Source organism: Hyaena hyaena, unplaced genomic scaffold, assembly GCF_003009895.1.
Source record: "Hyaena hyaena isolate Hyena2069 unplaced genomic scaffold, ASM300989v1 scaffold_7, whole genome shotgun sequence".
Taxonomy (NCBI): domain Eukaryota; kingdom Metazoa; phylum Chordata; class Mammalia; order Carnivora; family Hyaenidae; genus Hyaena; species Hyaena hyaena.
The window spans coordinates 2,136,747-2,161,612 of record NW_024080639.1 but is presented as its reverse complement, the minus strand read 5'-3'; the positions used below and the strand labels follow the sequence as shown (position 1 = coordinate 2,161,612).

Sequence of the window (24,866 nt, the reverse complement as noted above, 5' to 3'; positions counted from 1 at the left end):
ACCCACAAACTGTGAGAACGTGACTTGAGCCGAAATAAAGAGTCAAATGCTTAACTAACTGAGCCACCCAGGCACCCCTTGTTCATCTATTTTAAAGTGTTGATAGTATCAAATTGTTATGATACTTAGAGTTCATTGGATATATTTAAAGTTTAGTAACAGTTTTATTTTAAAAGGGTTATAATTACATGTTGGATGTTACACCTGATCAAACTTATAATGAAATATTTTAGATGTCAACTTTAAGATATGCTAGAAGGTAGGGCATCTGGGTGGCTCAGTTGGTTGAGCAATTGACTTCGGCTCAGGTCATGATCTCATCGTTACTGAGTTCAAGCCTGGAGTTGGGCTCTGTGCTGACAGCTCAGAGCCTGCAGCTTGTGTGGGAATCTCTGACTCTCTCTCTCTCTCTCTCTGCACCTCCCCCACTCAGGCTCTGTCTCTCAAAAAATAAATGTTAAAAAAAATTTAAAATATGCTAGAAGGTAATTCTTTTAGGGGGACATGATCAAAAGTTTCCAGATCAGACACACATTAAAAATTTTTCATGTTTATTATTTATTTTTGAGAGAGAGAGAGAGAAGGAGAAAGTCCTTCCTTGCTTGCTATTATCCTTATTTTCAGGATAAGGACATCCAGATATTGAGGATTAATTTTGGAGACACCTTAGACACATCGTCAGAAGTCGATGTTTTTTCTCTTCAGTAAGGTTCTACTGAACGGTCTCAGCATGGGGGCCTACTTAAAACGTAGCGAAGCCTCTTTTATTTTAGCCCAAATAACACAACAGGAGTTTAGTTACTAAGTATGATTAAAGAAAAATATTTTTAATGTTTTTATTTATTTCTGACAGAGAAGGAGAGACAGCATGAGCTGGAGAGGGTCAGAGAGAGAGGGAGACACAGAATCTGAAACAGGTTCCAGACTCTGAGCTAGCTGTCAGCACAGAGTGGACGCGGGGCTCGAACGCATGAACCGTGAGATCACGACCTGAGCGGAAGTCGGACGCTTAACCGACTGAGCCACCCAGGCGCCCCTTTAAGTATGATTTTTGACCTCCGTGGGCTTCCGGCCCGAACTACATGTCCCAGCAGGCCGTGCTCAGAACTACGGGTGCCTACTTGAGGTCGGGCTTCCTTGGTGGCGGCGCAGTCGCGGTGCAGACGGCCGACGGGCGGGCGCTTTGCGGTTTGAATGGCTGCGGGCCCGGGCCCTCAGCTCACCTGAGGACCGGCCGCCCAGGGGTGCGCGATGCCGTCGGGAGGCGACCAGTCGCCGCCGCCCCCGCCCCCTCCTCCGGCGGCGGGAGCCTCGGATGAGGAGGAGGAAGACGACGGCGAGGCGGAGGACGCCGCGCAGCTGGCCCGCTCGCCGGCCCCTCAAACCCTGCAGCGGTTCGAAGAGCTGTGCAGCCGCCTGAACATGGACGAGGCGGCGCGGGCCGAGGCCTGGGACAGCTACCGGAACATGAGCGAGAGCTACACGCTGGAGGTGCGCCGGCGGGGAGGAGACGGGGGTGCTTCCCGGGCCTAGTTGCCGCGCCCCGCCGCGGGGGTGGGCCCCTCCCCTCCCAGGGTCGGGCGCCCGGCGGGGACCCTCGGGCCGGTCCCGGGTCTCCGGTTCCCAGCGTGGAGGGCGGCGGGGGTCCTCCCTGCGGCCCCTAGTCCTGCAGACCCGGCTGTCGGAAGGCTCCTAGCGGCCCAGAGAGTGACCCCCGTCTCGCAGCTGTTCTCTTTCGGGTTCCGAGCGGGGAATATTTCTTGCCCTAAAGCGGCATCGCGGGGCTGAGGTCGTGCCCCGCGTGCTGAGACCACGATTGGCAAAAACCACAGCCACCTTGTTGGCCGAATGAACAGGTGCGGTTGTGAAGACCGCGAGGAGGAGGGGAGGGGACTTTTGGCCGTGCTCCCGCGGAGAGTAACCCGAGTTTAGCGCCTGGGCTGCTAGGCGTCTCTGTCCCTTCCTTTCCTGCTGTCCCCAAGTGCCTTTGTCCCCGCCTCGCCCCCGTGGGGTAGACGCGTTGTCAAGTTTCGGGGGCTGTGCTTGTGCGGAAACCGTGTTCGTTTCCTTCGGGCGAGCGACACGGGCTTTCTGCCTACCTGGATAGAGACACACGCCCGCATTTGTCCCCAGGAAGTTGGGGCTGCGACAGCCTTGAGGGCCTTTTGGTCACCCCGGACGTTGCACAGGACCCCACAGCCGCTGCGATTTAGGCTTGTTGTGTCCCTTTCTCTGGACGGGGCTCGCCGCTGAGAAAAATGGCCATTCTAGCCAGTGAGGCTCGACCCCGTAGGCACCTCCCCTTTATGGACCAATGGGAAGTGACGCGGAAGTGTGGCTTGTTTACCCGCTGTTGGCTTGTGTGTGGCGTGGAGCCCGAGGCTGTGATTTTCTGGAACAACATGTTTTAGTTTGTGGAAAGAGTAGGGCAGATAGGCTCAAAAGGGGAGGGCCTCCCCAAAGTATCATTTAATTATAATAGGGTGTTTCTGATAGTGTGTGACTCACCGAGGTTCCTTTTTATTCCTGCATGAATAGAATTTTATTTCAATTCCTTCTCCCTGTAGTTAAAAAGGGGGGTGCGAGTGGGGGGGAAGGCCGAGTGATATGCTGTCTATAGAGCTTGACTGACCTAGGTGACCTTGGACAATTAACCACTCAATTCTGTGATATGTAAATTTGAATTTCTTGGTACCTACGTCACAGCGTTGATTTGGAGGTTTGATAAGAAATGTGTAGTTTCTGGGGCGCCTGGGTGGCTTAGTCGGTTAAGCATCCGACTTTCGCTTAGGTCATGATCTCGCGGTTCGTGGGTTCGAGCCCCGCGTCGGGCTCTGTGCTGACTGCCAGCTCAGAGCCTGGAGCCTGTTTCAGAGTCTGTGATTCCCTCTCTGACCCTCCCCTGCTCATGCTGTCTCTCTCTCTCTCTCCCCCTAGAAATAAATAAAAATATTTTTTAAAAAATGCGTAGTTTTTGTCGTGGACAGTGCTTGTTCTTTAGAGTGTGCAGAGCTCTTTCGTATACTTAGGTGATGTGGCTGCATAGGCCATATTCCTATTTATTTTTCAGGGGTTCTGTGGTCCGTGGTTCCTGCGGCTCTTTGGTTATGGGCATAAGTGCTTCCAAAGAAGCTCTTATTTTATTCTTACGATAATCTTTTCATTACGTAGAAGTATTCTCACCGCATAGTTGAGGTATCTCATCTCACAGGGGTTAAGTTCTGTGAAATCCAGTGTTAGTTAAGCAAGTGGCAAATAATAGTATATTCTTTTTCTTTTTTTTTTTTGAAGATTAAAAAAATTTTTTAATGTTTATTTTTGAGAGAGAGAGACAGAGCATGAGTGGGGGAGGGGCAGAGAGAGAGGGAGACAGAGTCCAAACCAGGATCCAGGCTCTGAGCTGACAGCACAGAGCCCGATGTGGGGCTTGAACCCGCTGACCACAGGATCATGACCTGAGCTGAAGTCGGAGGCTTAACTGAATGAGCCACCCAGGGGCCCCAGTATATTATTTTTCAAAACACGTTTGATTACTCAGGTCTTTTTTTTTTTAAGACTTGGATCTCAGATTCTTAGCTCAGTTTACCCAGCAAATGGATGATTATTCATTTATAATTTTTTTTTTTTCTTTTTGCCTCTTCTTGGCCAGATACTGTTGTAGACGGTGGGGATAGAGCAGTGAGTAAAACTTAAAACTCCCTGCACTCCTGGAGCTTATAGTCAGGGTGATGTAAGATAACGGACGATGTCAGTCTCGTGGAGAATAAAGCTCGTATGATATTTAATACAGAGTATCGGTTATAGAATTTTATCTTTTGATTTCTTGTATTTCCTATGCTGTTTCGCAGCCCTCCGATAAGGAAATTGAGGCTGACTGTTCATTTGTCCCACAGAAGGTCTCCTCCCTCCCCCCGCCCCAAGGCACAGGAACTGAGAGCTGAGCCAGGTAGAATCTTTATTGCCTGTTTGATCTTGCAAGTTACATAGTATCATCTTCTGCTATGCTCCTGGTTGAGATAGTTGAAAACAAGGACACAGAACAGATTGCTATCTCCCAGTGTGAAATTGTCAGTGTCACAGTATAAGAGAGCACAGGCAATGGAGGCGTCATTGAAAACAGTTTCCCACAGATGGAAAAGTAGCACTTTTCAGTTTAATCATCAGAGTTTTTTATATTGAAATGTATATCTAGCTCACTAGTTAAAACTCAGTAATCTTTTATCTTACAGGGAAATGACCTTCACTGGTTAGCATGTGCCTTATATGTGGCTTGCAGAAAATCTGTGCCAACTGTAAGCAAAGGGACGGTTGAAGGAAACTATGTGTCTTTAACTAGAATCCTGCGATGTTCTGAGCAGAGGTAACTATGTCCGAGTTTGAAAAGTAGAGTGTAACAAATGTAAAAGCGCAAAAATCATGGTGATAGAATTCTCTTTGTTTATCATTTCCAGGGCATTTGTACCTAAAGAGTGCTGGATTTAGAGACTAGGTCATGGTTTTCCTTTATCACATCTAAGTTAGTATCCATTATATTTTACTTCTTTCGTGAAAAGTATTGAAATTTTAATGTACTAAGACTTGTACGGGGGCACCTGAGTGGCTTGGTCGGTCCAGGGCCCAACTCTTTTTTTTTTTTTTTTTTTTAACATTTATTTATTATTGAGAGAGAGAGAGAGAGAGAGAGAGAGACAGAGCATGAGCAGGGGCGGGGCAGAGAGAGAGGGAGACCCAGAATCGGAAGCAGGCTCCAGGCTCTGATCTGTCAGCACAGAACCCGATGCGCGGCTCAAATCCACGGCGGTGAGATCATCATGACCTGAGCCGAAGTTAACACTCAACCGACTGAGCCACCCAGGCGCCCCTCAGTTCCTGTTTTCAGCTCAGCTCATGGTCTCACAGTTCATGAGTTTTGAGCCCCGCATCAGGCTCTACGCTTGCAGTGTGGAGCCTGCTTGGGGTTCTTGCTCTCCCTCTCTCTCTCTGCCCCTTCCCCACTCACTCTCTCGAAAATAAATAAATAAACTTTAAAAACAGAAGTCTTATATGAAGAGTATACTATTAAAGGTTAGGACTTATTATTGTATGATCTTGGGAAAATTCTAAATAAGGATATTAGAGAAACTTTAGGAAATACTCTGAATTGTAAAGGTAAATAAAATATGGTATTAAACTTAGAACTACATGCCCAGGATTTGTATCTTAATATATATGGAATGTGTAAATACTTCTTCAATTGCTGTTGGGGCGGGGGGGCTGGTATACAACACTATTATGATCAGTTTCTGAAAGGGTCAAATCATGTTTTAAAGAAGAGGCAGAAATTGTTTTTTCTATCTGTTGTGTAATTGATTACATTTATTATTTGTGCCTTTTGGGTGACTTTTCTCTTATGGCTTATTAAAGATTGGTGGGAAAAGGATATTTGGCAGTTTGTGGGGGAAATGCCACTGTCAACACTGTCAACACTTATGTACCTGATGTTTTAAAAAAATCACTTACTATTAAAATAATGAACAAGAAATGTAATATTTTAGCTGTAGCCTATTTAACCTTGAACTCCGTCCCGAGTTGTATTTAGGCCTAAGAACAAGAGGCAGTGCATAAAGAGTTGAACATCTGGTCTGCACACCTGCAGAAGTGGACTTAAATAAGGTGCAAGAGTACGGTCATTACGGAGAAGAAAAATGGAGGCAGGGTGATCCAGTTAAGTGACAGACAAGGAACTTTAGGAGCAAAGGTCAAATTATGGAATCATCATAAACCATAGTAAATTGAATTTACCCAACATTTTAATGCAAGTAATCTAGTCCTAGGCTTCAGTTGTGTTTCCATTTCAAAAACTCAGTTTCTATCTTTAAATTTTACCCCTGGGTTCAGATTATTTACTTTTCTGCCATACTGGACTAAAATGGATTAGAAACGAAGAGTATGTTGGGAAAAGATATTTACAATATGTAGAAAGAACAAAAGATCCGTGTCCAGAATTATATAAAGAACTGCTAACGAATGGTTGCATGATTGACAACTAAATGGGTACTAAAACATGGGGAAAGAATGTGATTTCACAAAGCTCAAAACTCACATAGCTGATAGATGTATATAAACAAGTTCAGTAAGGAAGTTCAAAGTCAAAGCAGGGTAACTGTCATTCTCTTTAGATCAAGGAAATTTGAAGGCTGATAAAACCAGCTCTAGTCACTATGTAGGGAAACAGGAAGTCTGTATTGCTGGTGTGCACTGGGAGACTGTAAATTGGCACGGCCACTCGAGTGGCAAATTTGGCGGTCTCTTGGAAAGTTGAAGATGCACCTTCTCTGACTTGGCAATTCTGCATCTTGGCATAGTCCCTAAGGAAGCTCTTACATCCTGGTGCAAGAATGTGTTCGTTACATTACATTACATTTCTAATGTAAAATTAGAAACCTCAGTTTGCACTGGTTGGGGAATGAAAGCAAAAAGTCATGGTAGTTCATATGCAGGAATATTTTTAACCATTAAAATGAATGAACTAGATCTGCACTTATTAATGTTAATCTCAGAAACATTGAATGAAAAAACAAGTTGCTGAATGCGATTTACAGTGTGATACAATTCGTATAAAATCTTAAAACCACACATAAAGATGATACTACTTACTGTTTATGGATATATATAGATGGTATAGTAAGTGCATTAAGCAGTAAGTATATAAACACATGGGTGGGAAGGATTCAGACTCACTTGAGAATGGTAGTCCTCTTTAGGGGGAAAAAAGGGGGCCCTGGGTTTGGGGAGGAGTACAAATGAGAATTTGGCTGTTTCCGTTGAACCTGAAGCGAACATGACAATTCATTCAATATGTTAATGTTTGTTAAATCTGGCAGTTGGGTCTATGAGTCTTGGTTGCATTCCTCTGATGACTTGTTTTGTATTTTTATCTATTTCATAACTTAAAAACTCAGGCCATCTCTGAAAAGAAGTAGATTAGGGAAATCAGAGAAATACACCAGTCGGTAAGACACGAAGCTAGTCAGAGGCATGAGTTGGGATCTTATATCACTGTCTAAAAGTAATGTAACGAGTTCACTTTGGTTTAGTGATATTTGTGTAGCCTACCTTTGTGTTGATTTTGAAAATATCTCATTGTTTATTTTTAATATCAGCTTAATTGAATTTTTTAACAAGATGAAGAAGTGGGAAGACATGGCGAATCTACCCCCACATTTCAGAGAGCGTACTGAGAGGCTAGAAAGAAACTTCACTGTGTCAGCGGTAATCTTTAAGAAATATGAACCCATTTTCCAGGACATTTTTAAATATCCTCAGGAGGAGCAGCCGCGTCAACAGAGAGGAAGAAAGCAGCGGTATGTCTTTTTTATATTTGTTAGTCAGGAATAACACATTTTTTTAAATATGTATTTTTTAATGTGTATTATTTTTGAGAGAGGGAGAGACCGAGAGCAAGCAGGGGAAGGGCAGAGAGAGAGGGAGACACAGAATCCGAGGCAGGCTCCAGGCTCCGAGCTGTCAGCACAGAGCCTGATGCGGGGCTCAAACCCACAGAGTGCGAGATCATGACCTGAGCTGAAGTCGGCCATTTTACTGACTGAGCCACCCAGGCGCCCCAGGAAAAACACATTTTTAAAAATCTGTCCTGCAGTTTTGCTCGGTTTGTGTCTCTCAGCATATTTTGCTAGTCTATAAAAAACATTTGTGATTTCATAAATAATCTTTCTTTCCGGTGGCTTTCTTTAAATAATGATTTTTCCTTCTCATTGTATGTTAGCCGTGAAGAATTTGGCCTCCTTCATATTGCAAAGTGCACGGGATTATTCTTTCTATAAACTCTCCCTTTTCATTTAAGCAACCCAAAATGCAGACCTCAGACCTTATGTATTTGCACCAGTTAGCCACTCCTTAATTTGATGTTATTGGTTATGTTGACTGTTACTATTATTTTCTGTATAATATCAACTATTTCTATTATTTGACTTTTATGTCAGATGTAGTAGGCAATAATCCCCTGCGTCCTGGCTTCTCTATGTATTTTGATGTTTGCAACCAATCAAGAGTAGAGAGGCTGGACAGCGGGAGAATAGGGGTAAAGAAACTGTTATGACTTTGTGCTTTCTGAGTAGGTCTTCAAAATCTGTAGCCTCATTCTGGCTCGGCGTTTCCCATCTTTCCTGAGAGATAAAGGCGGTCACGGGATCCAAATCCTCTACCTTTATCATGAACCCTTTTTTATAAGGTAGAAATGGAAGTTGTTCTTAAAATAGAACTAGAAAAATGTTGACAAGAAAAGTGGGGCAAAAATCAATTTAAAAATCAAGCAAACTGTGTACTTTCTTGTATAGTTGACCCCTCTGATAGGGAAGCAGCTGGTCCAGTTTGCTTGTGATTTCGGAGAGTTGACTCTGTACAGTTAAATACAGTTTGAATAGATGCTTTGTTCTAAATCCGAGCGAGGCTGATGTGATCATTTACAGAAAGATGTAGGTTATCTTCTTTCTTTGGAGTGTTGTAGAAAATGATTTTAGGTTGCGCTTCCTTTGATGTCTATTAGGCTATGTATAGTACCTAATTCTGGTTAAGAAAATTAGAAGATAACTTTATTTTTAAAAGTTTAAAATATACTGTATACTTTTATTAGTACTCTTGGCTCATAGTGATGATAATGTATTCCACTTACTGAGCATTACTATGGGGCAGGAACTGTTGAGGATTTAAAGCTGTATTACTTGAATGAATCCCTACGACAACTCTCTGAGGTTGATGCTGTTGTCACAGGCGGGGAAACATACGAGGTTAAGTAATTTGGTCAAGATCACACAGTAAGTGTGGAGCTGTCATTGACACCAGTAGTCGCTTGCAGAACCCCTGTGCTGTACCACGACTCTATACTATACCCCACACATACCAGTCTCTGAAAGTTTGTCACTGGGTACATATTGAGAACTTAGTGTGTGAAGTATGTCGTTAGGGATGACACAGGACACAAGTATTGAAAAAAACAAAAACCCACAGCCAAGGTCTTTTGAGAGCTTACAGTATAGTTGTGGAGAGGAGGCATGCATAAATGCGAAAGATAACAGAAACGTACAGCTTCTGAGGCAACATTAAAGCACTGCGCATGAGCCGCTCGGGTACAGCTCCATGGAAGAAGGAACGATGGGCAGGATTTTGATGGGTGACTCTGGAGCTGTAGATGGAGCCTTCTTCGTACAGGATAAAGGAGGTATACAGCGCAGTGGCAAAGTAAGAGGCAACTGGCTGAGTAAAGTCAGTAAGGGTAAGTTCTAGGGCGCTTGAGTCACAGATTTGGTGTTTAGAGTGGCTTGGGTTCTAAGCTAAAAAGGTTGACTTTAAAATGATTAATTTTAAAAAAGAGGCACGTCTGAGAGGCTCAGTCGGTTGCCTGTCTGACTCTTGATTTTGGTTCAGGTCATGATCTCTCGGTTGAGGAGGTCGAGCCCCCATCAGGCTCTGCAGTGAGTGTGGAGCCTGCTTGAGATTCTGTCTCTCTTTCCTTCTGCTCCTCTGCCCCATTCTTTTTCTGTCTCTGTCTCTCTCTCAAATTAAGAAAAAAAATGTTTAAAAAAACCTGATTTTTATCTTGGTAGGCATCAAGTCTGGATAGTTATGTGCCTGGGGTAGGGAGGCCATTTTTAAAAGCAGGGCACTGACATTTAAGCCTTGCCACGGACTGCTGAATTAAGTACAAACCTTTTCCTATGCAAGGAGACTAGTTGTTCAGCAGATAAAGAGACCGAGGCACATGGGGGCAAGCGTGCAGAGCTATAGACCGTGGGAGAACTGAACCCCAGTCTCCTGATTCTTCCCTTCAGAGCTCCTCGCTGGGATGTGGAGACAGCAGATGTCTTCTCTCAACAGTGGCAGAGCTTTCGCTAGAAAAGCCGAGAGCTGAAAACAAGTCCGAAACTCCCTTTAGCAGACAGCTTGGCAAAGTGTCACGGAGAGTCTTAAGGATAAAGAGGAAGGAATTCTGGGAAGCCTAGAATTTACATGAAGTAGTCCTTTTGTGACCCGATATAACCTGGAATGTCTTTGGGAAGCGAGGGTTGACAGGCCACTAGCCGCGATGAAGGGAAAGTGGGGAGCTGTCTGAGGGCATACACGGGTCCTACAGCAGCATGAGCCTTGCTGGTGTCATCAAAAGAACTGTTGTTCCGCATTTTCTACCTTACCGGTCTTGACCTTGAAAGCCTTTTATAGTTCTTCAGACTTTTCTTCTTTCTGCGGTGAACTCTCTTCCCGGCTCCGTCCTTACCAGTGTTTGGTTGGAGCAGAACTTCTTTCACATTTTTCATGTGAAGTGAATCTCCTATGACTCCCTTTACCTGTGGGCTTTGTTTGTTACCTCATTTATAGTCATTTGTGATGTCCTTTTTGAATTCTTCTGTTCTCTCACAACTCTCTTTCTCCCCTGCAGGCGACAGCCCTGTACCGTGTCCGAAGTTTTCCATTTTTGTTGGGTGCTTTTTATATACGCAAAAGGTAAGACAGAGTAATATTTATCCAGATGTTAGCTCATTTAAATGTTCAGGTACTACTTTTGTCCATCTGCAGTGTGTATCAGGAAATGATTCAACTGAAAAATTTCTCAGTGGCTTGAATCTCAGATGCGTTTTTTAAGTATTGTCTTTTCATAAGTCTTTTGAATTTGTTTATAATGTCCAAAGCTTCTTTTATTAAATGGAAAATCCTTTTAATCTGTTCCTACATAACATCTTTTCCATCCAGAGCTATTCTTCTGAATTACGGACTGAAAACACAGTAGTGGTTTGTATCGGTATCTTGAGCTGTATCTTTCATGAGCTGGGTCTTAACTTTGTTGAGGGTGACTGCTCACCGTTAGTGTAGTCCAGATGACTTTTTGCATCTTGTTCAGATAAATACACTTGCTCCAGTGCCTTTGGATACAATTTATTTTCTCTCCCCTCTCATCTCCCTTAACTTACCCGAGGTCTGTCTTCAGTGAAATATGTTTTTATATTTTTGTGTGTCCTCTCTATATTTCTATGCAGAAATGATTCTTAGTAATCTAAAGAAGAAGAAAAAATACAATTATATTAATTACATAAACTCTGTAGAATGCCTTTGCTATTCAGCAAGCCCCATAAAATACAAAGTTATCATCAAAGGGTCATAGAGCTGGAAGGAATTTCATAAATGTAAGAGATTTTCATTATTAGTTCAAGTAGCCCAAATTATTTAAAGACTAGGTAATGGAGGCCCCCAAATTCACTGCTAGAAACAGAGCTAGGATTTGAACCCAGATCTAGCTCTTGGTTTCATGCCAGATGTGAAGGCCCTTGAGCAAGGATGTGTCCCTCCATGGGTCTCCGGGTTTGGTGTGTCTGGTTATAGCTGGTCGTCTCTAGCTGTTTAGGTGACAGCCCATCCTTCCTCCCTGAGCTACGTGGTTGATTGAAAAGAAAAGTCTTTCTTCTGCCAAAAATAAACTGTTAGTTATTTTGCTTTCCATCACGCTGGCGTGTTTCTCTAGTGGAGATAAAGGTACTATGATAAATGGCACGAAAAGGCGGTGTAGGAGCATATAAGCTGCTCTCCTCATGGCCACTAGCCCTCGCTGCCACTTTTAGCTTGCGCCGCTGGTAGTATATATGATACTAAGCGTGCCATTAGGTTGTGGGCAAGTGTATCTGACTTCTGGGATTTTTATCTCTTTTGTTTATGCTTTTGATGGCATATGTGTCCCTGGGAATGAGTGTATTTGATACGATAGAAATTATTTTAAAAGAATTTTATTTTCCTTACTTACATTTTGGTCTCTCTCGATCAACTGGGTGGCATATTTTTTGTCTCTGCAGTTAACTCCATGGTGGAGTGGTGTTATTAATTCAGCCTGTAATTATTTAATCTGAAGAGGCTTCGTCTCCTGACAGTCCAACGCTGTGATCTCATATGAGTCACTACGATCTTTTCTGATAAAGGAAAGATTTAATTAGTTTTATTCAGGTCTCGATTTAGTTATTTGGGGGAGAGTTGTATTGTACTCTTTTATCGCCCCTTTCCCCGTGACTCTCTCTGCAGCATACAGGCATCCCAGACTGTCGTTCCTGATAGGTAAGCCAGGGTTGTGCCTGTTACCCTTGTTGACTTCCTATGGCGAGTACACACTGGTGACAAGTTGGGGCTTGTCATCATGAAGGGCTTTGCGGCCTGAAGACCGATTGGTGCCACTTCCTGTTTTACTATCTACCAGTCTCCTCATTCCTGATAAATATGCCAATTTTGGAGTTTAAACAAGTAATCTTTGTTGTTGGAAAGACACCCTACCTCCCTTGCAAAGTGACATTTCTTTCTAAAGTCAGGATTTGAAACTCCAAGTCTGTCACGTTGGGACAGCCAGGGGCTTTAAATTAGATTCTGACCCGTGGGGGCATTTTTTGTTAGAAGTTACTGTGCTGCTGTTTTTCCCTTGATGACAAGTACACACCAGTGACAAGTTTAGGCTTGTCAGTGTGACGGGCTTTGTAGCTTGAAGCCAGTAGGTGCCCCTTCCTGTCTTACATTTGAGAAACCGGCTCCTTTAATATTAAAAATCTTTATAGTGGAAGCAGGCAAGTTAGTTTGGTTCTATCAGTGCAACACTTAACCTGTTAATTATCATTCACTTTTCTGGCAACAGAAAAGTATTTTTTTCTCTTTAATTCATTTAAATTGATTCATTGAATCCTCTATACAAAAGACTTATCCTGATATGCAGAGGTAAGTGGTAACTTTCTTTGGAGGAAAGGAGAAAAAAAAAGAAAAAAGCCTGAAACAAAGCAGTGTGTATGTGTGTGTGTGTGTGTGTGGGTGGGTGGGTGTTTGCATGCATTTGGGTAGGCATTAAGTGTAAAAATGTGGAGGCTTAGAAATAATTCCTCAGATGTATGTGAGCTATTTAAATTGAATTCATGTGATGTAAAATCACTAGGAAGCCTTTATATGTTGTGTTTCATGGGAAAAGGGATATGCTCAAAGTTATTTAAAAACTCTAGAGATATTTCTTAATTTTTTTTAATGTTTTATTTATTTCTAGGAGAGAGAGAGAGAGAGAGAAACAGTGTGAGCAGGGGAGGGTCAGAGAGAGAGGGAGTCACAGACTGAAACAGGCTCCAGGCTCTGAGCTGGCAGTCAGCACAGAGCCCGGCGCGGGGCTTGAACCCACGAACCGCGAGATCATGACCTAAGCGAAAGTCGGATGCTTAACCGACTAAGCCACCCAGGCGCCCCATATATTTCTTAATTTTTAAGAATAAAACTGTTCAGTTGCCTATAAAAACTGATTTTAGTGTTAGATGTAAACTAGCATTTCAGAAATGACATGTTTCTGTAGGTTTGAGTTTGGGCTTCTTTTTTCTTTGTTTACTAAGCATCAGCATTATTTCCAGGATATTGCCTCTAGACTTAAATACCTTTCATTGTGGTCCTTTTGTATTAATTTGTATCAGTTTGTATTACTATTAGAAAATCTTTCAAATGTTACTATTAGGAGTCTGATTATAGGTTCTGGCCTTTTTAAAGTATATACATGAAAAAATCACTCTTCAGCTATTCCTGTCCTAAGTATTTCTACTAAGCTTTTTTTTTTTTTTAATAAATTTCCCTCTTAGAACTGCTTTTTAAACTAGATGTTGGACCCAAAGATGTTGAACCATTGTGTTTTCATTTTCACTTCATTTCATTTTAGTTTTTTCAGTTTTTTTGTTTTTAATTAGTTAAGTTTAAAATTTTAATTTCAATATAGGTAACATATTAGTTTTGGGTATATAATATCTACTCATTTTCTTAACAGAAGAATATTTTCACAGTAAAGAATTTGCTGCCATTGGAGATATGTATGAAGTTGTTTAGAATTTTCAAAGAAAAGCAGTGATAAAATTTTAGTCTGCTACTAGGGATTTCATGATTGTTGAATGACTGTGGATTGAGTGAATGAATGTCATTTTTTGTAAAGTTTTGGTTTTAGTTACACTCTCAGAAATTTATTAGACTTTAAGAGTAATATTTCAAAATGCAAATTTGCCAGAACACTTTATGTAGCTTTCGAGTCAAGTGTTGTACGGTGCGTGTATAATGTCATTTTAATTAAAGGGAGACGTTATGTTTAAACCATTGTAAAGTTGATGCAGATTTACTTGATAACTGTTTGTATTCCTATAGGCAATTTCCCCATGATTAGTGATGATTTGGTCAATTCTTATCATCTTCTGCTGTGTGCTTTGGACTTGGTTTATGGAAATGCCCTTCAGTGTTCCAACCGTAAAGAACTTGTGAACCCTAATTTTAAAGGTAAGTGTGTAAATCAAAGATTATTAGAAACCTCACATTTCTACATTGTGTTTATTCTTGGGAGCAGTACATATACCACAGGTTTCCTAGCATCAGAGACGTTAAGTGCTTTGAAAAGCTCCATCATCATAATCTACAGTACTCATAATTACTTAAACCCCTGTAAAAATATTTATGGAAAGAACAGTTGCAAACATTACAAAGTGTAAAGTCTTACATGACAAGTTGAGAAATTTCTGAAACAGCAAGAAGGATTTAAAAACCTACAGTAGCAAAGTCACATTAAACTGATGTTGTTTTTCTACGTTGCCAAGCTTTGCGTCTGACACACAGTAGGAGCTCAAAATGGATTTATTGAAATGATCTTCATTTCAGGTTTTTTCCTACAGAAGAGGAGTCGGTATGGTTGTGAATAAGTAAAATGAATTCTTAGCTCTTAAACTAAAAAGATGAATAGGAATGATTATTTTGGCAATACATTTAATCGAGCTTTAAGGCCATGTTATTTCTATGTATTATATGCAGTAAGAGACCAAATTATAACTTACAATTAATATTATAAATATTACATGCACACATAAGCAGGGGGAGAGGGAGAGAGAGAATCCCAAGGAGTCTCCGTACTGTCAGTACACAGCCTGACACTGGGCTTGATCCCACAAGCCATGAGATCATGACCTGGACCAAGGTCAAGAGTCAGAAGTTGAACTGACTGAGCCACCACCCAGGTGACCCCAAGGTAGATATTTAAAGTTAGTGGAGTTACTTAGTTGTTCCTGCTTCGTACATTTAATGTTTTTCACGTTCTCTCCTTTGTCTCCTTTCCTTCCTAACTCCCTTTTATATTTCTATGCAGTGGCTTCTTTTTGGTTTTCTCCTCTTATTTATTTATTCTTTTTTGTTGTTGTTTGTTTTTAGTTTATTTATTTATTAGAGAGAGAGAGAGACCCCGTGCTGTCAGTCCAGAGCCGCCTAGCACGGAACTCGATCCCATGAACTGTGAGATGATGAGCTGAGCCGAAATCAAGAGTCAGACGCGTAACTGACTGAGCCACCCAGGCGCCCCTTATTTATTTATTCTTATCCTGAGTCTTGGGCAAGCATAAGCTGTAAATCAATATGTTAACTACATCTAATATAATGAAATGAAAGTATAGAAATAGTATATACTTTGAATAGTACTTTTTTCAAAGTTGTATTTTTTATTTGAATGTCAGACGTATTTGCAAAGTTTTATTTTTCATGTTTTTTAGCTCTTCTAGCAATATGCTAAAATTGTTACCTCAGCTTTTGTTTTCTTTAACTGTCTCCAGATAAATAATTAACTGAAGTCTTTTTGAGTAGTGATACACTTTATCTGTATTTACTGCTTATTTATTTTTATTTAAGTACAGTTAACATACACTGTCACATTAGTTTCAAGTGTACAACATAGTGAGTCGACAACTCTGCATCACTCAGCGCTCACCACAGGAAGTGTAGTCACCATCTGGCACCTTGCTGGGTTATGACCGTATTACTGATTACATTCCTCATGTTGTACTTTTCATCTCTATGCCTCGTACATTTTATTTTATTTTTATTTCTTCATTTATTTTTTAAATGTTTTTTATTTATTTCTGAGAGAGAGAGAGCACGAGCAGGCGAGGGTCAGAGAGAGAGGGAGATACAGAATCCGAAGCAGGTTCCAGGCTCTGAGCAGTCAGCACAGAGCCCCACGCGGGGCTTGAACTCCCAAACCGGGAGATCATGACCTGAGCTGAAGTCAAATGCTCAACCAACTGAGCCACCCAGCCGCCCCTTTCTTCATTTATTTTAGCTACTTAGTGAATATGTTTATTATTGTCTTTATCTGAAATACCTTCATAGAAATTGTGGTTTGGTTTAGCTCTCAGTGGCCCCCTCCTGAGCCCTAAAGAAGCTTGCCTTCTTTTGAGCTACCTGCTCTTTCTTCTGGGCAAAAGACATTTTGGGAGACATCTACATCTTGTTAACTTCTTTCTTAGGCTTCTTCTCCTAGACTGGATTCTCTGCCAGAGCAGTGTGAGCTTTACACATCTCCTCCATGTCTGGAGTTACTTTGCTCTTTATATACTGAGAGAATTGTTTCTTGTAAGTGTCTTCATCTTCTTCCATTAGGCAGCACATATAATCTGCAACTTTCTGACCCATGACGTGCTGCCGCTGTCCTTCTGCACTGAATTACTTGCTTTCCAAATCACAACCAGGGAATCATTTGGTACCATTTGGGACAGCCAAGGCACCGTCTACAGTTCCCTTCAGGGCCCCAGGAACTTTATTTAGAGGAGTAGTTTTGGCAAACCCTGCATCCCAGTGGCAGGCGAAGACGTCAGGTTGACCATCAATGCTTTCCACACTGTATTCATCTCTACTCACCTCCACTTGGCCTCCTTAGACCTTGCCCAGGCCAGACCTGCTGAGAAGCCTGCAGGCCGCAGCAGGCCCATGCAGCACGCTGCAGCACACTTTGCCAGGCCAGCCTCCACACCGCTCTTTGGGAGTTCACAAGCGTGTGCTGCACAAGCCGTCATATTTCCTTCTGTACGAGCGTTAGCAATCTGACAGATGTTTCTCTGATCTCTCTGTGGACTGTCCTCCTGTATTTATGTGTTCTACTTATTTTTATCCTGAATTACCAAGCGCTTCCAAGCATAGTAATTAGTCTTGCCCTCTTGTCGTTTTCTAAATTTCACTTGGTGTCTCTTGATACAAGCCTTATTCCTGACAGCAAACCCCATCCCGTAGAACAGAGACGGGCTCACCACAGACCAGCAGGCCCAGGAACACTCCAGTGGGGCGGTGGGGGGCGGGGGGGCAACTTATTATTTTATAACTGGAAGTTTGTACTCTTAATCCTTTTTATCCATTTTGCCCACTCCCCCCATCTACCTCTGCTCTGGCAACCACCAGTTTGTTTTCCATACTTAAGAGCCTGTTTTTCATTTCTTTTGCTTTTTAAATTCCGCATGTAAGTGAAATCATATGGTACCTATCACTGTTTGACTTCTTTCACTTGGCATAATACCATCTAAGTCCACCCATGTTGTTGTAAATGGCAAGATCTCATTCTTTTTTTATGGCTGAGTAATATTCTTGTGTGAGTGTATGTGTTTGTGTGAGACAGAAACAGAGATGGAGAGAGAAAATGAGAGAGATCTAGTCCTCTATTGATGGACACTTGGGTTGCTTCCATCTCTTGGCTATTGTAAATAATGCTGCAGTAAACATGGTGGTCTATAGGCCTTTCCAAACTAGTGTTTTCATTTTCTTTGGGTAAATGTCCAATGGAATTACTGGATCATATGGTATTTCTTTTTTAAATTTTTGGAGGACATTCCATATTGTTTTCCAAAGTAGTTGCATCAATTTACTATCCTACCCATAGCGTATGAGATTCCCTCTTCTCCACATCCTCCCCAACGTGTTATTTCTTGTCTTTTTGATTGGTAATAGCCGTTCTGACTGCTGTGAGGTCATATCTCATTATGGTTTTGATTTGCATTTCCCTGGTGATCAGTGATATTGAGCTTCTTTTCATGTGTCGGTTGGACATCTAGATGTCTTCTTTGGAAAGCGTCTATTAAGGTCCTCTGCTCATTTTTTAATTGGACTGCTTGGGGCCTTTTTTGGTGTTGTGTTGCATACATTCTTTATATATTCTGGATATTAGCCCCTTATTGGATAAGTCATTTGCAGATATCTTCTCCCATTCACTGGGCTGCCTTTTTGTTTTGTTGATGGTTTCCTTTGCCGTACGAAAGCTTTTTATTTTGATATAATCCCAGTAGTTGCTTTTGTTTTTGTTTCCCTTGCTTGAGGACACATAGCCATAAGTATGTTGCTAAGGATGATATTGAAGAGATTACTGCATATGTTGTCTTTTGTCTTTGCTATTTTAGAGGTATATTTAGAGTCAAATTATGCCCCTATACACTGTTTCCAATATGCTCAAATGCTAACTCGTAGGCTGATTAGACTATTTGTATTTTGGTTTATTATGATTTGTTTTGTTGAATGCTACCTGATCTCTCTGTTCTGTGATTCTGTTCATTATAGGCCTATCTGAAGATTTTCATGCTAAGGATTCTAAACCTTCCTCGGACCCACCTTGTGTCATTGAGAAGCTCTGTTCCCTACATGATGGCCTCGTTTTGGAAGCAAAGGGAATAAAGGAACATTTCTGGAAACCCTATATTAGGAAACTCTATGAAAAAAAGGTTTGTAAGTAGTAAAGAAACTATGTGAAAATATTTTCTGTGGAAAGATTTGTTTTAATGTAATGACTTAAGGACCTTTTCTTTCATCACAGCTCCTTAAGGGAAAAGAAGAAAATCTTACAGGGTTTTTAGAACCTGGGAACTTTGCAGAGAGTTTGTGAGTATTTCTGTTATCAGGCCATTTTAATATTTTGTAAATTGTGTACTTAGAAAGCCTCAGAGTTTAGTGTCTTCATTGTTTGTACCCTGGAAACTTGGAATACATTTTGTGGGAGAACATAGGAAAACAATAAAATCCATCAACTGTTACTCTAAGCACACGGATTTAAATTTACTGGAAATTGTGTGGCTGTTCTTTAAAGCTTCAACAGTTAAGCTTTTGGATAATAATTTTTGAGATAAAGAAATTCTTTTGCCAACTATATAGGTCAAAATGATGATGATGTAGAAGTTGTAAGGACTTCAAAGGTGCCTAGAGCACTAGGAAAGATAATTAAGCGTCTCACCAGAAGCTGCACTTACCAGGCAGGTCGGTACACCCTCACCAATATACTGTCAGCAAAATACACTCACTGTCTGAAGGGTGAGCCTAGTGTAGCAAGCGTGTATTTTATACGCCTCAGTTGTAATTAACCATGATCTGAAATTTAACCTTCACAAAATTATTAGAACTTTTAGTAAATAAAAAAAAAATGAACAAATTAAGTGGCCTCAAACACTAACTGAAATGGTAGTCCTGTGAGTGTTCATTTTGCTTGTCTTTTTTTCTCTTCTCCCTATAGTAAAGCCATCAATAAGGCCTACGAGGAGTATGTCTTATCCGTTGGGAATTTAGATGAAAGGATATTTCTCGGAGAGGATGCTGAAGAGGAAATTGGGACTCTGTCACGGTGTCTGAACTCTGGTCCAGGAGCAGAGGCTGCTGACAGGGCGCAGATGAAGGCCATCCTGCAGCAGCATTTCGACAGGGTGAGCTGTCTGCTGCCAGGAAAGCAGACATGCCTGAAGGGCTCTGTGTGGTTCTGGAACGTGTGTGTGTGTGTGTGTGTGTGTGTGTGTGTGTGTTGTACTTCTTCCAGTATGAAAAAGCAAAATCCTGTCATCCTTAATTGAAAATGTTGTCTCTGTGTTTACTGATTTAATTTTTGTTAGCATCAACCTTCAGAGTTTTCGGTTGGATCTGAGAGAAAGAGCATTTAATATAAATTTAAGTGGATATACCATGCTGATATAACTGTTAGTTTTGACAAAATGGGCCAGTAATGTACAGCCTTTACCTATCGAACGTAGTAAGCATTTTAGAAAATGTCAATTGACCTGAATGGTACCTTCATCTTGACACTAGAGAAACTGATCATCTGTAGTCTTTAGGAAAATTCCGTTAAACTGAGTTTCAGGATCATGGTGTTATTTCATGCATACAATTAGGATGATGGAGACTAAGAGTTTCCCTTCTATTGTGTGATGTTCACAGAAAATACACAGCCTCTGACAGATGCCTCCAGAGGCTTGTGGATAATTCCAAGGGGTAACTCACCTGTAAGACCAGACTGGTTAGTACTGGCTTACTTACTCATTCAGCAAATATTCTAAAGGCATTCTGTATGCCAGATTGTGTCCTGGATACTGGGATATAGCAGTGAACGCAATAGCCATGAGTACCCTGTTTTATATTCCATTGTGGGGAGATGGACAATAGATAACCAAACTAGTAAATATATAGGATGTTGGATGGTGGTGTATGAAGAAAAGTAAAATAGGGTAGTAGTTTAGGGTGCTGGGGAGACTGGAGAGTGGGTGGGCCTTGGGCTGCTATGGATGGAGCGGTGAGGAAAGGTGTCTCCGAGGGGGGTACCATCAACAGAGATGTGCAGTGAGGAGGCAAATCTTGTGACCAGCTGAGAAATGTGTTTGAATCCCAGAGAATAGCAGGTGCCAAGGCTTGTGGGAGGAGCATGATTGGCTTTTTGGAGGAAAAATGAGAGCACTGTGTGGTAGGCTTAGAGTGACTGAGAGAATGATGGAAAAGTGAGGTGGGGGGGGAGTCACAAGGGACAGGCTGGGCCTTGCAGGGCTTTGGAAGCTCTAGTAAGAATTTTTGCTTTTGCTCTGATTGAGAGGAAAGCCATTAGGAAGATGTTATGGAAAACACAGGGGGTGTTTGGTGGGGCAGGGTGGAAATAGGGAGTTAAGAGGCTGTTGCACTGGTTCTGGTGATAGCTCGTGGTGGTTCAGATCAGAGCAGTGGTGGTGTTGGGGCTGGACTGGAGACGGGGCCCGCAGGGTTTCCGGATGGCTTAGATCCAGGATGAGAGAGAAAGAAAATGGCGATGACTCTAGTTGCATAAATGGTGTAAAAGCTGAAGTCCTTACAAAGGCCTCTGAGGTCTTCAGGGATGTAGCCCCGCCGCCTCTGAATTCATCTCCTACCACTCTCCCCCTCACCCCTTGCGCTCACGTCACATTGACCTCTGTTCTCCTTCAGATAATACCCCAACTGAAAGCCTTTGCTCTCGCCGTTTCCTCTACCCAGAACATGTTTCTTCAAGATACTCATGTGGTTTACTTCCTCGCTTCGTTCAGGTGTCTGAGAGACTGACCACTGCGTAGAGTGATAACCACTAGCATCCTCCCCAACCTTTAGCGCTTCCTTCCCCTTTCACTTGGTGATTGGTGTTCCTCTTAGTGTTTGTCACTGTCTTAGGTAAGCGGGTAGGTAGAAAGGATTGTTTGTTTGACAGTAAGTAGATGGATATATACAAAGATAGGAAAAAAGAATCGTTTGTTACGCGTCTCCTACGTTAAAATCTAAGCTTCATGAGGGCTGTGACCAGTGCTGTGTTCAGTGCCTGGTACATAGTAGGCATTCTGTGAATATTTATTATTGACAGGTATTCAGGCGAAAAACTCAGAGTTGGGGTTATGATGGTATGTTAGTTTTAGATTTTTTTTTTTAGGCATCCTAGTAGACAGGTTGAGGTGGCAGTTTAGAGACACAAGACTGGCGTTCATAGCAGAGGTTGGGGCTGCGTGTGTCTGTTCTGGAGACATCAGGATACCGATGGCTTTTAAAACCATGAAGAGTGATTGTATAAGTTGATAGAGAATAGAAGAGGGCAGAGCTCTGGGGCACTCTAAAGTTTGGAAGTGTTTACTTGGAGAAGGAATGTCCTACTATGTAAAAAATATCAATATTTATACCTGAGTCAAAAAAGACTCCTCTTGGTCAGAATGCACAGGAAGCTTTAAGCTAAGAACTAACAGTGCTACCAGGAAGCTGCATGCTGACCTTGGGCAGAACACTGTCTGTGGCAGCCGTACCTCGTTCCCTTTGCGGAGGCGCTGCTGTCTGCAGGCAGTGCAAGATCTGCTGTTGCTTTTCCCGTACACGTGCAGGGTGTTTTTCCCTCCCAGCAAAGCCCTGGCTCATGTACGGGGAAGAAGCTGGCTATAGGAAAAGCCAGGTAGAGCTGGAATAGCCTTCTGAATGTAGTTAATCCACCCAGATTGTCTCGCTGACCTCTAAAAATTATAGAATTAATTTCTTTGAAACCAAGTGGGAATCTTGGCTCTATCCTGTTTAAGTCACAGAAAACATGTTGATTTACATCTGTATGTGTAGATTTATATCTGTATGTGTAGATTATGTCTGTACGTGTAGATTTACATCTGTATGGGTAGATTTAGATCTGTATGGGTAGATTTATATCTGTATGGCAAATTCCTCTGCTTATCTGTGTCTCATTAAACTTGAGTAGCCTATTTGCCAGGTATTTCTATAGCTGTCTCTAGAATTAATATATTTAACTACCTGGAGAAACATAGTTTATCCTGAATATTAAAAAACACTCCTGGGCCACCTGGATGGCTCAGCTGGTTAAGCGTTGACTCTTGGTTCCAGCTCTGGTCATGATCTCATGGTTCGTGAGTTCGGGCCCTGCAGCTGGCAGTGCAGAGCTTGCTTAAGATTTTGTGTCTCCCTCTCTCTCTGCACCCCCCCCCGCTCCCTCACTCACTTTCTCTCTCTCTCTCTCAAAATAAATAAGTAAACATTTACAAATAATAATAAAATAAAATAAAAAACACTCCTAAGCTATCTTAACCTTTCAGAGTTTATTAGAAGAAATAGAGGAGATGTTTTATTAGCATATGTATTCGTGCTTAAATTCTCAGATATTAAGTCCTATCTTTTTCACATTTATATTCAAGAATGTTGACTTAAATTTACTTCCCTGAAGAGCTGTTGACTTGAAGGGGGGAACCTGGTAGATTCTAGTAACTAAAGGTAAAGGAGGGGCAAGAAGACTGAAGGCTCTTCTCTGTCAGGCTGTTTTCTCGTCTAGGAATGTTTGCTTTGTTCCGGCTCTCTGAAGCAGAGTTGATGATTTAGATGGGCTTTTGTTAAATCACAGAATTCACTTGGGCCATGTTTAGTTCACAGCTTTCTTGGTCAGTCTTTGAGTAGTTACAGGGCAGTGGGTGGCGGCTGTGAAATTCTGCTTCTCAGTGATGCTCTTACCTGTATATTCCTTGTTTGTGCCTTCGGGCTGAGGCCTGAGGTAGGTATGATAGGGAAGTACGGTAAGTACGCCTTGTCTTAAAGGTTTAACTTTTAAGAGAGAGACTTTCTAGCTGGCTAAAATACAAATTGTCCTTTCACACATCTTCACAAGGAGAGCGGTGGCTCCCAGTGGTGTTAGGTCCAAATTCCAAAAGTGGAGATACTTGAATCATTAAAATTTATCAGTGAAGTCTGTTTTGAATTCTCATTCGTGAAGTAATTGAAAGTCATTCTAACTTAAAATAGTCTTCTTCCCTCTCCCCTTCCCCCCGCCACCCCCATTTAGTCTAAAGCACTTCGGATCTCCACACCACTCACTGGTGTGAGGTACGTTAAGGATAACAGCCCTTGTGTGACCCCAGTTTCTACAGCAACACACAGCTTGAGTCGTCTTCACACCATGCTAACAGGCCTCAAGAATGCGCCAAGTGAGAAGTTGGAACAGATTCTAAGGTCAGTTTGAGTCCTTCTTGCCTTCTAAGATTTGATTGTTGACCATTTTCTATTTTAATTTTTTTTGCTTTTTAGTGGCCTAATTCACCCATTATTAATTTCATACCAGTTGCGTGCTCAGATGTGTTGTTAGTCTGTAGGGGACATAGACCTCCTTCTTTGTTGGTGATCCTTTTTCCTCAGTATCTCCGTGTGCCCCAGCTGTGATCACAGGATACCATAGACTGGTGCCTCATAAACAACAGTAATTAATTTCTTACAGTTCTAGACGCTGGAAGTCCCAAGGTCAAGGTGCCAAGATTCAGTGTCTGGTGAGAACTGCGTCCTGGTTCATAGACAGCTGTCTTTTCGCTGTCCTCACAGTGCGCGAGGAGGCAGGGGAACTCTTTAGGGCCTCTTTTATAAGGGCACTAATCCCATCCATGAGGGCTCTGTGTCATGACCTAATCAGCTCCCACGTGCCCCACCACCAAACACCATCACACTGGGGATTAGGTTTCAACATAGGAATTTGGAGGGGAGCACAAGTAGTCCGCAGCCCTCAGATTTCTTCTGTGTAGTACAGGAGACAGAAACTAACAGCACCAGACACTGCACAAGGCACCAAGCTGTTACCAGATGTTCTAAAGATTTGTTGGGGGGGGGGGGATCAAGAAAAATAGGAGTTGTCAAAGGACTTCACGAAGAGGATTGGACCTGTGCAAATTTCTGAGGGGTGAGTCAGATTTTAAAAGATAAAACAGTTAGATTCATAACTAGTGTCAAGCCACCATAACTTCTGTAAGTTCTGTAAAATACCCTTAGCATGAAGAGGAGGTAAACTGCCTTTAGTTCTTTGATCTGCCCAAGACTGGTGGGACTGTCAGTGAGTCCTAGTGAAAAAAGCTCGATAAACTGAATCTTATTACCTGTGCGTAGATTTTTTGCGAGTTTATTTGAAAATATTACCTCCAAGACGTCCCTATCCTAGAAAGTATAGGATTTGATGAGATAAGGTCCTATAGAAGCCTATTTAATTTCTGATGGTATAGTATAAGAAGGCCCAGTATATACACTTGAGTAATTTCCTACTCTCAGCTGGACTTATTAAATACCAAGGCTGACTAATTTCCCTTTACATTTTCACAGAGTCTGTCTTATTCGTAACTTGACTATGATTAAAACCCAACAGGCTGAGTCTATATGCCTCTTCCTCAGGGGCACCTTGTTTGCCTAGAATACAGAACCAATTTATAAATACATTTTAGAAGACTGACTTCATTTTTAGAGCTTCCAGATCTCTTTCTAGGTGTAGCAGCTTCTTCAATCTT

At 41.9% G+C, this 24,866-nt stretch overlaps 1 protein-coding gene and 1 pseudogene across 4 annotated transcripts in view; one reads left to right on the top strand and one right to left on the bottom strand.

The window, feature by feature from the left end:
• The first annotated feature begins 1,112 nt into the window (after window positions 1-1,112).
• Window positions 1,113-24,866, top strand: part of RBL2 (RB transcriptional corepressor like 2) — a 52,331-nt gene continuing 28,577 nt past the window's right edge. Inside the window, exons 1-9 of one of the 4 annotated variants that reach the window (XM_039241413.1) lie at window positions 1,113-1,491; window positions 4,230-4,360; window positions 7,143-7,343; window positions 10,433-10,497; window positions 14,176-14,304; window positions 18,382-18,542; window positions 18,635-18,699; window positions 19,325-19,511; window positions 23,390-23,556. In XM_039241413.1, the coding sequence (XP_039097344.1) occupies window positions 1,252-1,491; window positions 4,230-4,360; window positions 7,143-7,343; window positions 10,433-10,497; window positions 14,176-14,304; window positions 18,382-18,542; window positions 18,635-18,699; window positions 19,325-19,511; window positions 23,390-23,556 (1,346 nt within the window). In that variant the 5' untranslated portion in view covers window positions 1,113-1,251. Of the gene's footprint in view, window positions 1,492-4,229; window positions 4,361-7,142; window positions 7,344-10,432; window positions 10,498-12,618; window positions 12,736-14,175; window positions 14,305-18,381; window positions 18,543-18,634; window positions 18,700-19,324; window positions 19,512-23,389; window positions 23,557-24,866 lie in introns of those variants that run through there. The other 3 variants (XM_039241405.1, XM_039241422.1, XM_039241432.1) reach the window with 3 other exon arrangements.
• LOC120237945 lies at window positions 16,189-17,063 on the bottom strand (annotated as a pseudogene).